This window comes from Erpetoichthys calabaricus, chromosome 11, assembly GCF_900747795.2.
Source record: "Erpetoichthys calabaricus chromosome 11, fErpCal1.3, whole genome shotgun sequence".
Classification (NCBI taxonomy): Eukaryota; Metazoa; Chordata; class Cladistia; order Polypteriformes; family Polypteridae; genus Erpetoichthys; species Erpetoichthys calabaricus.
In genome coordinates, this window is record NC_041404.2 from 31901126 (window position 1) to 31917197 (window position 16072).

The 16072-nt window shown below is 38.0% G+C and overlaps 1 protein-coding gene across 4 annotated transcripts in view; it reads left to right on the plus strand.

Moving 5' to 3' along the window:
* pde6a (phosphodiesterase 6A, cGMP-specific, rod, alpha) overlaps window positions 1-16072 on the plus strand; it is a 101681-nt gene that overhangs the window by 84540 nt on the left and 1069 nt on the right. For all 4 annotated transcript variants that reach the window (XM_051933837.1, XM_051933838.1, XM_028812906.2 and 1 more), the window contains 3 exons: window positions 420-494; window positions 1596-1679; window positions 11870-12038. In XM_051933837.1, the coding sequence (XP_051789797.1) occupies window positions 420-494; window positions 1596-1679; window positions 11870-12038 (328 nt within the window). The remainder of the gene's footprint in view (window positions 1-419; window positions 495-1595; window positions 1680-11869; window positions 12039-16072) is intronic.

Below are 16072 nucleotides of genomic sequence, written 5' to 3' on the forward strand. Positions count from 1 at the left end.
CTGCACATGCATGTGAAAGCCTTAGTCTACTATCTACATTTCTTACATTTATAGAGATAGATTTATATTAATCCATCAAACAGTTTTATGCACTCTCTTTTTCCTTAGCAAAGTTTATCTTGGCAGTAACTGGTATAAAACCCTGGCCACACACACATACACACACACAAATACACACACATGCACAGTCCTACTTGGCAAATTTAGAGACACCATTAAACCAAACATGCGTGCCTTTGTTATAGGAGAGGAAACTGGATTATTCAGATATTTTCCACACAGACTTTGGAAGAGCAGGTTGGGAATTGATCAAAGCTGGAGCTGTAAAATAACAGTACTAAACAATGTGCAACAAGCTGGCTGTATTAATAAATAAAAATGAATCCCATTCTTACCTATATTCTCTATTTTACCTTTAGGTAGCCCTTTCTGTTGCTGCTGAGTTCTGGGAACAGGGTGATCTGGAGCGCACTGTACTGCAGCAGAATCCTATTGTAAGTATTTTTTAAGACAATCCCATGGGCTGAAAGATTTCTGAAGTCTTGTCATAAATCCACCTATCCATTACCAAGCCCATTTAATCCAGCACAGGGTTGGAGTGACTGGAGCCAATCCTAGCAGCATGAGGCATAGGGGAAGGAATCAGCCCTGGACAGGGTACCATTCTATCTCTTGACCCACTCATGTACATGCCCACACTAACTTGTATAGTGTCAGGTTGAGATGCCCAATTACATACACACACATCTTTGGTAGAAAATCCAGAATAACCAGAGCAAAACGCATGCAGAGAAAAGGGGAACATACAAACTCTACACATAGAGTTTTCAAACCAAAATGCTACTGTATTAATTTGCAGCATTGACTATTATGCCATCTTGTTCCCTATTGTCTCTATTAACAATAATAATATGCTATATTATTACATAAGACTATGTCAGAGTGCTAAAATAGTGCCTTACTAAGTACAGAAAAGCTCAAAAACTGGGAGGCTTAGAAAATTAAATAAATTAAATTGAGGATCAAAATCTAGGGCAATTACAAAAGTTCAGTTTAAGCAAATAAACCTTCTGCTTTTCTCCTCCACACTTAGCTAAATATGGTATGTAGCTGCCACATAGCCTCAACTTACACTAAGGACATACATAGTAGGCTCACTTCCTGTAGATGCCAAGAGAGCAACTGTGAACATTTTTGCAGCATGCAGCAGGCACTCAAATCCTTGGGTTCACTTAAATCCTCAAATAAGTCTAAAGCTATTGAACATATAAACTGGAATTGGGTTCATTACAAACTTAAGTTATATATGAAGACTATCAATTGAGTCAATGGAGACAATAAATAAGGTAAAAATGGAAACAGATTTGTCAGGGTTTGTAAAGAAATAAATTCTGTTTTTCAATTTGCAGTCATCTGTGCTTAACATGAATAACACATTTTAAGAATATACACAGATTGTGCCTACTGGCACAAACTGTATGTGCGACTATATTACAGATATGATGAGCTGTCTTAGTAACAAGCTACACTGATATACTTTAGAGCTCTTGCTTTATTTTGTATATCTAAAATAGGTTCTGCTTTTTTCTTTTTAGCCCATGATGGACAGAAACAAGGCAGATGAGCTTCCAAAGCTGCAATGTGGTTTTATAGATTTTGTCTGCACATTCGTGTATAAGGTACAGTTGCTGTTTACCTAAAATGGGTCCTTGTGGGATGTGGTGAGGCTAATTTTTAAATCTCTGATGTTAAACCTGAGTAACTTATATACCAAAAGCATTCACTCAATTCTGCCGAATATGGAATTATATAGAATGCCATTTTATTAAATTTGCAGTATAGTATACTTTTCTTTAATTAGTATCAGTGCAAATATGTTATAAAGTATAAGAAGCATTAATTAATTACCTAATTATAATTTTTAGATCTCTTATGCTTGAACAGTATATTTTATAAACTGCTCAAAAAATTAAAGGAACACTTTGAAAACACATCAGATCTCAATGGGAAAAACATCATGCTGGATATCTATACTGATATGGACTGGGTAATGTGTTAGGAGCGAAAGGATGCCACATCATTTGATGGAAATGAAAATTATCAACCTACAGAGGGCTAAATTCAAAGACACCCCGAAAATAAAAGTGAAAAAATTATGCAGCAGGGTAGTTCATTTTGCAGAAATTTCATTGCATCAGCTCAGAATTGCACTCAGTAGTTTGTATGGCCCCCACATGCTTATATGCATGCCTCACAACATCGGGGCATGCTCCTAATGAGATGATGGATGGTGTCCTGGGGGATCGCCTCCCAGATCTGGACCAGGGCATCACTGAGCTCCTGGACAGTCTGAGATGCAACCTGGCAGCGTCGGATGGACCGAAACATAATGTCCCAGAGGTGTTCTATTTGATTTAGGTCAGGCGAGCATGGGGGCCAGTCAATGGTGTCAATTCCTTCATCCTCCAGGAACTGCCTGCATACTCTCGCCACATGAGGCCAAGCATTGTTGTGCACCAGGAGGAACCCAGGACCCACTGCACCAGCATAGGATCTGACAATGAGTCCAAAGATTCCATCCCGTTACCTAATGGCAGTCAAGGTGCCATTGTCTAGCCTGTAGAGATCTGTGTGTCTCTCCGTGGATATGCCTCCCCAGACCATCTCTGACCCACCACCAAACCGGTCATGCTGAACGATGTTACAGGCAGCATAATGTTCTTCATGGCTTCTCCAGACCCTTTTACGTCTGTCACATGTGCTCAGGGTGGACCTGCTCTCATTTGTGAAAAGCACAGGGTGCCAGTGGTGGACCTGCCAATCCTGGTATTCTATGGCAAATGCCAATCGAGCTCCACTGTGCTGGGCAGTGAGCACATGGCCCACTAGAGGCCACTTCAGGCCACCCTCATGAAGTCTGTTTCTGATTGTTTGGTCAGAGACATTCACACCAGTTGCCTGCTGAAGGTCATTTTGTAGGGCTCTGGCAGTGCTCATCCTGTTCCTCCTTGTCCAAAGGAGCAGATACCGGTCCTGCTGATGGGTTAATTACCTTCTACGGCCCTGTCCAGCTCTCATAGAGTAACTGCCTGTCTCCTAGAATCTCCTCCACGCCCTTGAAACTGTGCTGGGTGACACAGCAAACCTTCGGGCAATAGCACGTATTGATGTGCCATCCTGGAGAAATTGTGCAACCTCTGTAGGGTCCAGGAATCAGCTCATGCTACCAGTAGTGACCTTAGCCAATGCAAAACTAGTGAAAAAATAGTCAGAAAAGGTGAGGAGAGAAAAATGTCAGTGGCCTCCACCTGTTAAGCCATTCCTGTTTTGAGGATGGTCTCATTTTTGCCCCACTAGTGCACCTGTTGTTAAATTCATTAACACCAAAACAGCTGAAACCGATTAACAACCCCCTCTGCTACTTAACTGACCAGATCAATATCCCAGAGGTTTCATTGACTTGATGCTGTACCCTGATTAAAAAGTGTTCCTTGAATTTTTTTGAGCAGTATATATTAAATTAATCTGTGCATCAGTCAAATTTTGCATATAAGGTATAACTGCAGTTACACCATTCATTCAAACAGAAACAGCATTTTGTTACATTTAAGATAGAAAGGGATAATAACTATTCTACACTTGCATACATTCAATTACACTATGATTTTCATTTATTTATTAATTCACTATTGGAGGGCTGAAAGGAAGTAAGGTTGAAGGAAATTAGACAGATATGATGTCATCTATCCATTGACTCACTCACATTGAACCAATTTAGAGATATCAGATAACACACGTCCTTGGGTTATGGGGAGAAATGCTCAAACACTGAGTTAAAGGGCAAACTGCACACAAGCATTAACCAAGCCCTATTGGTGTAGGTCAACCTAAGCCACCATTCATTTATTCATGATGCTTCTGGGGCGCTTTGTTGCCTACAGCCATTAACCTGTATACTGCCACCTCCTATTGCACCAGTCAACTTATAACCAAGTATAAAAAATAAATGGCATAGTGATAATATCTCTTTAAGGACACGACACACTGGTCAGTTAATGCACTAATGCTTATGCACATTAAATGTATTTGGGATATATTGTGTTTATAGTGTTATGTCTTCCATTGGTGTACTGGCTTGTACTTTCTGGTTATCATTTTTCTGTATTTCTGTGAGCAAGTAACCATCTATCTATCTATCTATCTATCTATCTATCTATCTATCTATCTATCTATCTATCTATCTATCTATCTATCTATCTATCTATCTATCTATCTATCTATCTATCTATCTATCTATCTTTTTAGCTCTCTATCTTTTTAGCCTTTTCAGCAGCGTGTATGACTGTATGTGTATGTGTACATGTGAATTTCCCATTGGGATTAATAAAGTATCTATCTATCTATCTATCTATCTATCTATCTATCTATCTATCTATCTATCTATCTATCTATCTATCTATCTATCTATCTATCTATCTACCTTATATAGTGTAATGCCAGATTATTAAAATGTAAAAATGTACTAAAATGCTAAAAATATAATTTAATTCTAACTAGATCCCTAGGAAGGCTTGTAAATTCATATGAAATATATAAGACATGCGTTACTGTCATCAATTTACAGATTAAAGAGTTGTGTGCATTTCTGTATTTTGAAATAAATTTTAGTGACTTTGAATGCTAATTGTTATAAAACCTCTTTGTTTAACTCAGGCTGTACTTTCATATATTTCTTCATTTCTTATTTAAGAGAGAGGATGTAAGGCATTTTGTAGCAGATTTATTTTAATGTTAATTACCTTGTTGGACATTCTTTAAAAATTCCCTTTAGGATAATATTAAGGAACACATTCTACAAATCCGTACATTTTTTTAATATTAATATTAGAATTGAGATAATTTCCATAAGACAATGTGTTCCTGTTAAATATATTTTCATTGATGATTGCTTCCCACTTTGCCTGAAAGTGGAGATGCAGGTCTTTGTCAGAACATACAGAAAAATCACCAGTGTTGTGTCACTTTTGCTAGAATTATAGTGTCTCTAAAGCGTATCTATCCAATACTCTTAAAGTGGTAATTTAGTGTTACGGATGCCACCTTGATCTGACACTGGTGAGTGTGCTATGTAATACTATTGTTTCTCCAAAATGTCATCTTGCATCAGTTTCTGATGATTTGTGTGGGCTTATACTAAACAAAGGATTGGATAGCTTCCAGTCTATTATTTCAACTTTAGTATATTCCCCACGGAACCTTATTGCTTTCTAACATTCGCTCCAATGGAAATCACAACAGGAGTCTGCTTTCACAAACCATACCTGCTTTGAGGTACTCTGCTGATCGCTCAGCTCATTCCCTTCTTTTTTCTAGTATTTTCATTTTTGAGTGTTAAGGTAATGACATTCCTGCCTCCACAAGAACAGGATTATATCATAGAACAGCTGCAACTTAATCTGGAGGTGTCTGAAAAGCTCTTTTCTTTTCAAGTGCCCTGTACAAGGCAGGAATACGTGTAGGTGTGCATATAAATTTCCAAACTGCCATAACCGTACATTCGATTAATTTTTCTCTTTTATGGTTAAAAAGTTACAATGTCTTACAATATTGTTGAGGTTATTGTAAAGTTTTGTGTTTTCGTGGTTTAAAGTAGAAGGCTGCATCCCTGTGGGGATGGCAGGGATTGATATAAACATTTGTGGATCAATTAATCATCGAATAGGCAGCAATCTAAAACTGGTAGACTATTACAGAAACAGAGAGGTATATACATTAATTTTATAACATAATAAATAACTTAATCATTTAGAAACAGATTAAAAAGAAAAGTTTTTGGATGATGATAGGCCAAGTAAGGGATTCAGTCACATATGTACAAAATGGTGTAATATTCAGGTGCATTCAGGACTTAGTTTATGGATTTGAAAGTTGAAGCATTTAAAATCTGAACATTTTAAAAATATTTTTGTAACAATATATCATATTCAAAAAGTGCAAAAATAATAGAATGTTAGTCAATGATTTAGTAGACTGTATTAAATACAAATCTTTTAATAGTACTTTAATGTCATCTAGTTAAAAACAAGCTGAAATAGACCACTAGTGATTTAGCTGTTTTCACAAACAGTAGATTCCAATTCTAGTGATGTAAAAATGACATTAATTGATGTCCTATTGTTGGTTGCTGGTTGTGGAGGGACTAATTGTAGTTCAAACTTCTTAAACATAACATTTTCGAAAGACATACCCAAGAGTTAAAATTTCAGTAGAAAACTCAAGGAATAATTGTTAGCTACCGAGGCCCATGATGAAATGCAGTTTAGAAGCTTTGCTAATAAATCATACTGTCAGAAAAATACTGAATCATTATAAAGTGCAGATAATCCAATGTAAAGTTCACACTTTGCTTGCAGAGTGAAGCTTACCTTAAGCAGCAGGCAAAGTGAGCTGTTGTACACTCGGCATTTGACTATCTTGTATTGAGGATCTGTTTTGCTATCAGGATTTTACAAAATATTCAAGTTGTAGTGACCTTTCTCTTAGTAAATTTCAAACAGTAAGCTTATCCATAACAGAAGTTGTGTAGAATTTTTTTCGGTTTAAAGCTACACAAATTTGCAGTTTTAATTTTAATGGGAGAGCTTAAAATTTCAAAAATATCAACAGCGCATTCTGTTTGAGATATCCCAGCAAACATTACATTTTTCCAACAAATTTCCTTAAAGAATAAGTGTGTCAAATTTCAAAGAAATCAGGGAGATGAGTTGTTTCATGCAGAAGAACAGACACGGCTATTGCAGTAGGTGCTTCTTACATTACTGTATATGCAAATGCACCTAATTAAATAAAAAAAGAGTAGCTGTACTATACATGTGCATATTGAGAATCACAATGATATAATGCATATTGAGTAAGACTTACTTCCAATGGACACTTAAAATGTAAACACATGAACTGTCTGTTTTCAAAAGGGTCAATTTAAAGCAGGAATTAGATTTTGATTATGAGACTAGTTGCAAAGTAAATCTTTAGCAGTCTATCGTATCCTCCTTAATGACCAGTACACTAAACCATTGCTCATATGCTTCGCTTTAACTTTTTTCATAATCTGTGATTATGCATTTCTTATTTCAGTGTAACAGTGACATACTGTTACACTTAGTGTCCCTGACCAGGTAGCATGGACACAGGTAATGACTATATCAGGTAAGCTGCTTTGTGTTTATATCTAATAAGATGAACCAATGAATTTGAAAATATCTTTATCATGAAAACATGATGCGTGCTGGTTGGACATGCAAGTAAGAATTTCTCTGTACTCTATACACTTGACAATACTACCACCACTGTTACTACCATTATATGTGCACTATGTGCTTTGAGCAATAGGGACACTTGTACCAACCCTGAACCAGAATAATGCTAAAGGCAAATTTATAGCTAAGATATTAATTAAACAAATGGACTTCAGAGACAAATGTATATTAGGGATTATTAGAAAGAACATCAATACAAAACACAAGAACAGCTCAGCTGGTTCTAACATCTACTGATGATAAGCCCTGATATTAGTTGGGGTGAATGACCCAAAAAAGGACCTCTCAAACAAACCTTTGTTGTTCCATCCCATAAATCTTTTACTTCCCATTGTACCTTCTTTTTGTTTCTTGCCTCATCCCAAGATGAAATAGTTTCCTCTAATTATCTCATGCATCCATATTCCATTACACCAGGCATTCCCAACTCTAGTCCTGGAGGGCAGCTGTGACTGCAGGTTTTCATTGTAACTCTTTTCTTAATTAGTGACCTGTTTTTTTCTGCTAATTAACTTCTTTTGAATTAATTTTAATTGAATTGTTTTTAAAGATTTGTTCCCTTGAATTTCTTCATCGTTCTCTGAATTGCTTCCTGTCTTTCCTTAAATGGCACTCAAACAGAAATGAAATGTGAAGTGAGTGAGCCAACAGAGGACCAACTAAGTCAGGGCCTCAAACTCCAACCAATTTCACTGCAACCAGTTGCTTAATTAGACGTCAATTCTTGTTGTTAATTAAACCCGTTCTTTAATTCCATGGCTTGTTGCTGCTCTCATTCTTCAATAGCATACGTTTCTGAAATTGTTTTCTCTTTTCTAAGAGCTCTGTTAAAATGTTTTGGGGACCTGAGCAGATCAGCATTCCTGAGACCTTCATCTTTCTTTATTTTCAGATATTGTATGATGGTCACAGTTTGCTGATCATGTTTTGGCTCATTTTGTATCTCATTATTGTTTGGCTGTTAATAAAGGAAAAAGAAGCAATTAAGGGACCTGAGTCTTCAAGAGCAAGTCAATTAAAATTAATTCAAAAGAAGATAATAGGCAGCAAAACAGGTCACTAATTAAGAAAAGGGTTAGAATGAAAACCTACAGCCACTGAGGCCCTCCAGGACCGGAGTTGTTGACCCTTGCATTACACCTTGGCCCCATGGCAGCTTTATACCAAATCCCGAGGTTACTTTTGGTTGTTGTCCAAAATCAGGTTTTAGGGTCAGGAAGGCACTATATTTGCAACAAGAAGACTGGCAGGACTTATGCCAAACCATGAATCTTAACCACCCAGGTTTTACTGCCAGCACCTTAGCTGCCTTTCCAATTAATGCAGTTAATCAAATTAAATAAGTCTGTAAGAACTTATCATAGGGTGTCAAATGCGTCCTTTTCTTGCTTAGAGTGGAGTTTTGGTTCTACTCTGAACAGTCACTGATGCTATAATTTTAAGTAACTTTGTTGTTTTTGTCTGGGTTCAATACATTTGCCCTTGAGACTTTATATTTTTTTCTAAGGTTTAGGGGATGATTTTACTTTCACTTTAATTTTGTTGTTTCATCTTGTATTAGGAGTTATGTAGCCCTCATGTACTATTGTCCTATTCAGAGGTCCATCTTCTGACTTCCCATTCAAAACCCCCACTTCAGTGCATTCATGCTGAATTTCTGGTTGGGCTTTTTGAAGAAACATGAGGACACTGTTGATTTGTTACTTGGTCTGCAAAAAAAGCAATTGAAGGTAAACAGTTCTGTTTCATGAAAATAAAGAGCAAACTAAACATGTTACTATGTTTCCCTTTACTCCAAAAACAATTCAACCTCAAAAATGGCATTTCTGGCTGACTAGGTTAGTTGTTTTATTGCACACAATTGACTAGATAGATAGATAGATAGATAGATAGATAGATAGATAGATAGATAGATAGATAGATAGATAGATAGATAGATACTTTATTAATCCCGATGGGAAATTCACATTCTTCAGCAGCAGCATACTGATACAATAAATAATATTAAATTAAAGAATGATAATAATACAGGTGAAAAAAACAGACAATAACTAGACTAAGGTGAGAGGTCAGTGTTATGTTACAGCTTGGAGAATTCTGGTAGCTTTTGTTTTCTCCAAAGGTCCGACTTGAAGCTCGTTGACCATTTACAGTACATGGGATTTCCGACTCAAAATCTCATAATTACTATCTGATCAATAGCACGTGAACACAGTATTTCAATTAGATTTTATCATTATACTTTTCTTTTATCACATATTAATCTGCTTTTGTCATGGGTGCTGTATTTGGCAAGTTCAGCTGCTAGGATGTCTTGTCCGGTTGTGCTTCCTAGTAGTGTGATGTCATCAGCTCAATGATATTTATGCCAGTGTCACATGTGAGTCCTTGTCCAGGTTTGTAGAGCACCAGATCAAAAGGGTTTGTGGACTTTGTTCTTTTGTTTACGTTTTGGACTTTGTCACACCTTTGTCCACCTGGATATGACCCCTGGAAGTCTTAGGTTAATGATTTCATCTCTTTTCCATTTCCTAGCCTTTTTGACTGCAAACCCTCTTCAACTCTGAAATTCAATTGTTTGCACTGTTTTTGTGCAACCACCCCCATCCCAACGTTTTTCTTTTAGCAGATAATGAGGTGATATTTATTGCAAAAATTCTGTTTCATGTTAAGACATCTTTATGAAACCGTGTACATAATTAAACAGGAATTTGAGTACCAGAAACACTCATGCTGGTATGTGGTAGGATAAATATGTATTAATAGTCTTACTGAAAAAAAACTAACAATGAATATCAAATTAACTCTTTGGGGCAGTATGAAATAAATTTTGTAAAATGCAAAAGAATAAATGTGATAGGAGGGTGTCAAAGTGGTAGCTCTCACACCCAAAACAACACAAAAGAAATAAAAGGTTAGCAAAAATTGCATTTTAATAAAACAAACATACTGAGGGGACAATACAGAGAAAACACAATCTGCATGTAAACATGTTCAGAACGATAAATGTAAGCCTCACTGCATTTGCCTAACCTTCTGTTGAACCCCTGTGTATGAGGTGGGATGGCTCACTCCATTTCTTTTGTCATCTTTCATTTCATTTTGTCAGACACCAATAAAGAAGCTCCTGTAGACTTTCACACTAGTTGATTTTGATGACATTTTGGCCTCCTGAAAATTATGGATGGCTCCTCAGTATCTGTCCTCCTACATGTAAGCTCTCCTTGGTCCATCCAGACTCAAAGTCTTCACAACACTCATTTTTAAATAGTCACCAAACTGGTGGGATGATCCTTTAGAAAGCCATGGAAAAAGCTGTGGAGAGCCTTCTGGAAATGAAGAAAGAGACAGAGGTCCTTTTGGAAGTACCATTGACAACGCATGGAGTAAAGCAGCTCCTAATCTCTGTTGCTACACTATTATCATTTCCCATTATGGGTGTTTTGATTGTCATCATAGAAATTGTTTTCAGTTATTAGAAAGCATTTTGTGTTATTTTTGTAACCATTTTGTGTTGCAGTTGCCATGACGTGATAATGGTTGCTACATGTTTGAGAAATTACTGTCTGAACTTTGCTTACAGTGGCAATTTTCTTTCAAGACTTTTTGACGTTTACCTTTCACCCAGTTTAATTTAGTTTCCTGTTTCTTATACAATACTGAACTAACTCCTTTTCTGTCCAGACAACACTTCTTGATGTTGTCCCAGAATAAGTCCTCACTTGTTCTGATCTTTTCAGTCCTCTTCATGAATAGACTGAATCAGTCATCACTGCCAAAAATAATTAATTGTTGTGTTGTATCAATTTATTTAATTTTTCATATAATTATTAATGTTATTAGTTTTGTTGTTCATTTTTATTGTTTATTCTGTAATGTCATTGTGCCACCATTTTTCTTGTTACCATATTGCTGACAACAACTCCTGTAGCTAGACATGTAGGTCAACAGGACACCAGCCACATTGGTTATCATATCACTATCATAAAAGTTGGTCACACTCACTTACACATTAGCACTTTAAAAAAGAAAAGAAAAAAAATATTAGTGATTATTTTGCTTTTGACTATGAGCTTTGCTTTACATTCTGATGTGCATTATTGGATCCTCTTGATTTCTGTGCTACTACCCTTAACCGGACTCATGACCAGTCCTACACATCATCCAAAAACATTTTTCTTTGTCAATATAAGCAATCTCAAATAAGGTCACAGCCTCATACAAATTCAGTAACAACAGCATCTAGTTAATATTTCTAGTTGTCACTTTTGATCACTTCTGTATCCTGTCTTGTGGTGGACAATGTAAGCTCTACTACGTGTCCCATGTCAGACATCAGCAGTCTGCATTCTTAAATGTAGCACATGCAAGTGACCTTCGATTCAGAGGAAGCTACTATTAAGCACTACTGCAGCCACAAATGGGGTGTAAATGTTCATCAGCAGCTTATTCACATTTTTGTTTTTCAGATAAGCTAAAATTAATGATACAGTATGACCCAAATGAAATAATAAAGAAAAACTGGGCTAACTTTCTGTGTTTCTCTTCTTCAGGAGTTTTCTCGCTTCCATGAAGAGATAACACCAATGCTGAATGGAATACTCAACAACAGGAAAGAATGGAAGGCACTACAGGACGAATATGAAGCCAAACTGTTAGCCTTGGAGGAAGAGAAAAATAAAAAGGAACAGCTGAGCAGTGGGAATGCCATTACCAAACAAGGTGAGTCCAGGCAAAGAGTCAGGTTGTGCATTTGCTAGTTGTTCAAAATTCAGGGGGATTCATTTAAATTGTAATAAATTTTGGTGGAGCCAGTGATTTTTGCCTGGCTTTTTTTAATGGTTCTGTCTTGGGTGCATGAAATTAATTAGTCCTCTACATTATAGTAAAACCTGGAGAAATTAATTGAAACAAACTAAAAGCATGTGTTTTAGAGCTTGAACAGAGCCAATATGATTTTCTGTGCTGTGGTGTGATAGGCTGGTTACACCACAACAAGAGAGGCCCACCAAATCAACAAACTGAATAGGAAAGCAGCCTTAGCAATGGCAAACACCATTACCCCTCCTCTGCCATGATTCATGTTTTGATGACTGATTTAATATTTAAGTTTCAAGCTTCCTGGTGTTATCTGGCCAATGAAATTATTGGCAAATATGAGTTTAAGTTGCAAATATTCACCTTACAAAGGATTTTTCAGGAACAGATTAGCTTCACATTTGGAGAATCCTCTATATGTACATAGCATCTAGCTAGCTGACAGACAGACAGACAGACAGACAGACAGACAGACAGACAGACAGATAGATAGATAGATAGATAGATAGATAGATAGATAGATAGATAGATAGATAGATAGATAGATAGATAGACGTGGGTCTAGAAAATATTTTTAAAAAACTTCAATTTTACACATTTTGCTGTGTTGTGGCTTTTTACTAAAACATTTCAATTCAAACAACACTTAATATCCCAGAATGATAAAGTGAAAACAGAATTTTAGGAATTTTTGCTTATTTATTCAAAATGAAGAAAATGAAATGCCACATTGACACAAGTATTCAGACCTTTCACTAAGACACTTAAATTTTGGCTCAGGTTCATCCATTCCATTGATCATCTTTGAGATGTTTCTACACCTAGTTTGAAGTCCAACTATGGTGATTTCAATTGATTGAGCATGATTATCAAAGGCATACACCTGTCTATAAAAGGTCCACAGTTGACAATGTGTACCAGAGCAAAAATCAATCCATGATATCAATGGTACTGCCAGCAGAGCTTTGAGACAGGACTTTTTCAAGGCAAAGTGACATCCATAATTCTTAAACAGAAGTTTGGAACAACCTTGACTCATCCTAGAGTTGGTCACCTGACCAAACTGGGCATTTGTGGGAAAAGGGCCTTTTTAAAAGAGGTGGCCATGAAACCAAGGAGCTATGTGGAGATGGGAGAAACTTCCAGAAGGATAACCACCACTGCAAGACTCCACTGTTCTGGGCTTTATGACAGACTGGCCAGACAGAAACCTCTGCTCAGTAAAAGATATGTGGAAGCCCACTTGGAGTTTGCAATAAGGCACCTAAATGAGTGAGAAAGAAGTCACTGCTCATCACCTGAACAATACCATTCCAAAGGTAAACCATGATGGTGGCAGGGACTGGGAGACTAGACAGGGTTAAGAGAAAGCTGACAGGAGCAAAGTACAGAGAGGTCCTTAATGAAAACTTATTCCAGAGAACTCTGGGCCTCAGACTGGGCTAAAGGTTTATCTTCCTACAAGGGGGCTCCGCCCCCTGCTCGCTTCGCTCGCCTACCCCCGGCGTTTTGAACCCGTGCCTGCTGGGCAGCCACGTGTGAGGATGACGCACGTTTAGTACGGAGCGTTCGCCCGTGTCACTCTGGGGCCCCCTACTGTTAATACGGAGCTCCGTCTGTACTATTATGCGGTGCATTGTGGACTACTGCGGACCCCGTAGTGTTTCCCGTTTCAGTTTGTATCTCGGTCAGTCGAGCTTTTGTTTTTGAAGATTTAGAATTCCGGTCTTCATTATCTGTAACCTGCTGTCCATGTGTTTGGCCCCCTCGTTTAACCTGTTTATGACATTTTACTTTGCTTTCTACTCTGTCTTTCATTTCTGATCTCGCTTTATTCTGCTTTTGTTTCAATGACACCTGGTCCGTGGTGAATATATTTTCCCTTTCTCGAGTAATAATTTTCATTTGTTTGCGATACTGTGATGTTTATCGTACTGTTAATAATGCATCACTGTAATGTGATTCACCTATGCTGTATAGTTTGGACGTCTGAGGATGACGTATGTTTAATACGGAGCGTTCGCCCGTGTCACTCTGGGTCTCCCTACTGTTACTACGAAGCTCTTTCCGAACTATTATGCGGTGCATTGTGGAGCACTGCGGACTCTGTAGTGTTTCCCGTTTCACTCCGTATCTCGTTTAGTCGAGCTCTTTCTTTTTGGAGCAGTGCCTGCCTGGTCTGCGGCATTTCAGACGCACGTTGTAGGCGCCTGCGTTCATTAATTATATCCAGGCAGGCGCGTTTGTATCTCGGTCACTCGAGCTGTGTCGTGTTGAATCCGTGCCTGCTTTGCCTACGCAGTTTGAGACGCGCGTTGTAGGCGTCCATGTTCATTAGATCTGTCCATGCGGGCTTGGTGTCGAAGCTGTGTTAGTTGTTGAGCCGTTTGGTTTTGGAGCCGAGACAGTTTTGCTTCCGCGGTTTCAGACGCGTGTCTGTACCATTGATGTATGAACCTTTGTGGACTCCGTAGTGTGTCCCGTTTCACTCTGGGGCGGGGCGTTGACTCCTCTTGTTTTATTATGTCTCCTCCTGCGCCTTCACCACGCATTAGTGCCACTCACAATATGGCGGCGACGCCTGCGCCTTCCATATTATGTCGGTTTTTATCATGCTGTGTAAGTGCCTTTGCCTTTTGTACTTTACCGCGCCTTCCGACGCTCGATGTAGGCGCCTGCACCTTCCGGGTCCGCCTCCGCTGTGTGGTGTGGACATTTAACTGTCGTTGTTTCTGCCTTTATATTCTGTATCTCGGTGTGCATGTGTTTCGTGCCTAGGTTTTTTTGAAGCTGTTGCATTCCAGTTTTCATCATCTGTAACCCGCTCTCCATGTGTTCGTCCCCGTTCTTTAATCCCTTTATAAAGTTTTACTTTGTTTCCTACTCTGTGTTTTATTTCTGACCTCGCTTTATCCTGCTTGCGGCATGTCAGACGGTTCGTAGTCTCTCTCGTTTTACTCTGGGGAGGGGGGCTTTGTTCTGTAACCTGCTTTGTGTGGCGCCTGCGCACTGTCTTTTGCGTCCACGGGCAGGTCCCTGCGTCCATATCCGGTTTACCATTCTCGTTTAGTAATATGGATATGACAATAACACTAAGAAAAGACAACACAGGAATGGTTTAGAGATAACTCTGGGAATGTCCTTGAGTGGTCAAGCCAGAGCCCTAATATGAAACCAATTGAAAATCTCTGTACAGACTTTCAAATAGCTGTCCACTGACAGTCTTCACCCAACCTGGCAGAGAAAAGAGCTTCAACTAAGGTAAGTATTAACTTTTTTCAATACATTTGCAAATAATTATAAAATCATATTCTTGTTTTTTTCATTTTGGGGTATTGAGTATCCCTTGATGTTGGGAAAAAAGTAATGATTTTAGCACAAGGCTGCAGCAGGAATATGTGAAAAAAGTGAAGGGCTCTGAATCCACTGCATTTTTATATATATGGAAGCGAAGGTAATGCAGTTTGAATTAGTAGCTAGAAATCCATAAAGGGAGAAAATGAATCGCATATCTTAATTTTTTTTTATTCCTACACTTGTGACAACCTACCAGGTGTCATCATCAGAGGAAAATGATTAGCCATACAGGAATTAATGGCAATATATAGCAAATTTGGAGGTGGGGAGGGGGGTTAATAAGGTGGAGTTCAGAGGATGTTGGTCATAAAGTCTTTTTTATTATTTGGATGTTCTTCTTTTTAAGCCTGCATATGCTGGGTTCAAGCATGAGCACCCTGTGCTGCCTGCCAACTTAATTTCAGAACAAGACATGGCCATCTATGATGGACCCCTGTACAAATGGTTAATCTTGTGCTTAAAATTTGGTGGAGATGAATTCAAGAGTGATGATTTGCATACCAGACTGACACGCACATTCAGCTTTAACATCAGTTATACATTATATCCTCACCTATTCTTAATTTTAAGTTAAATAACTT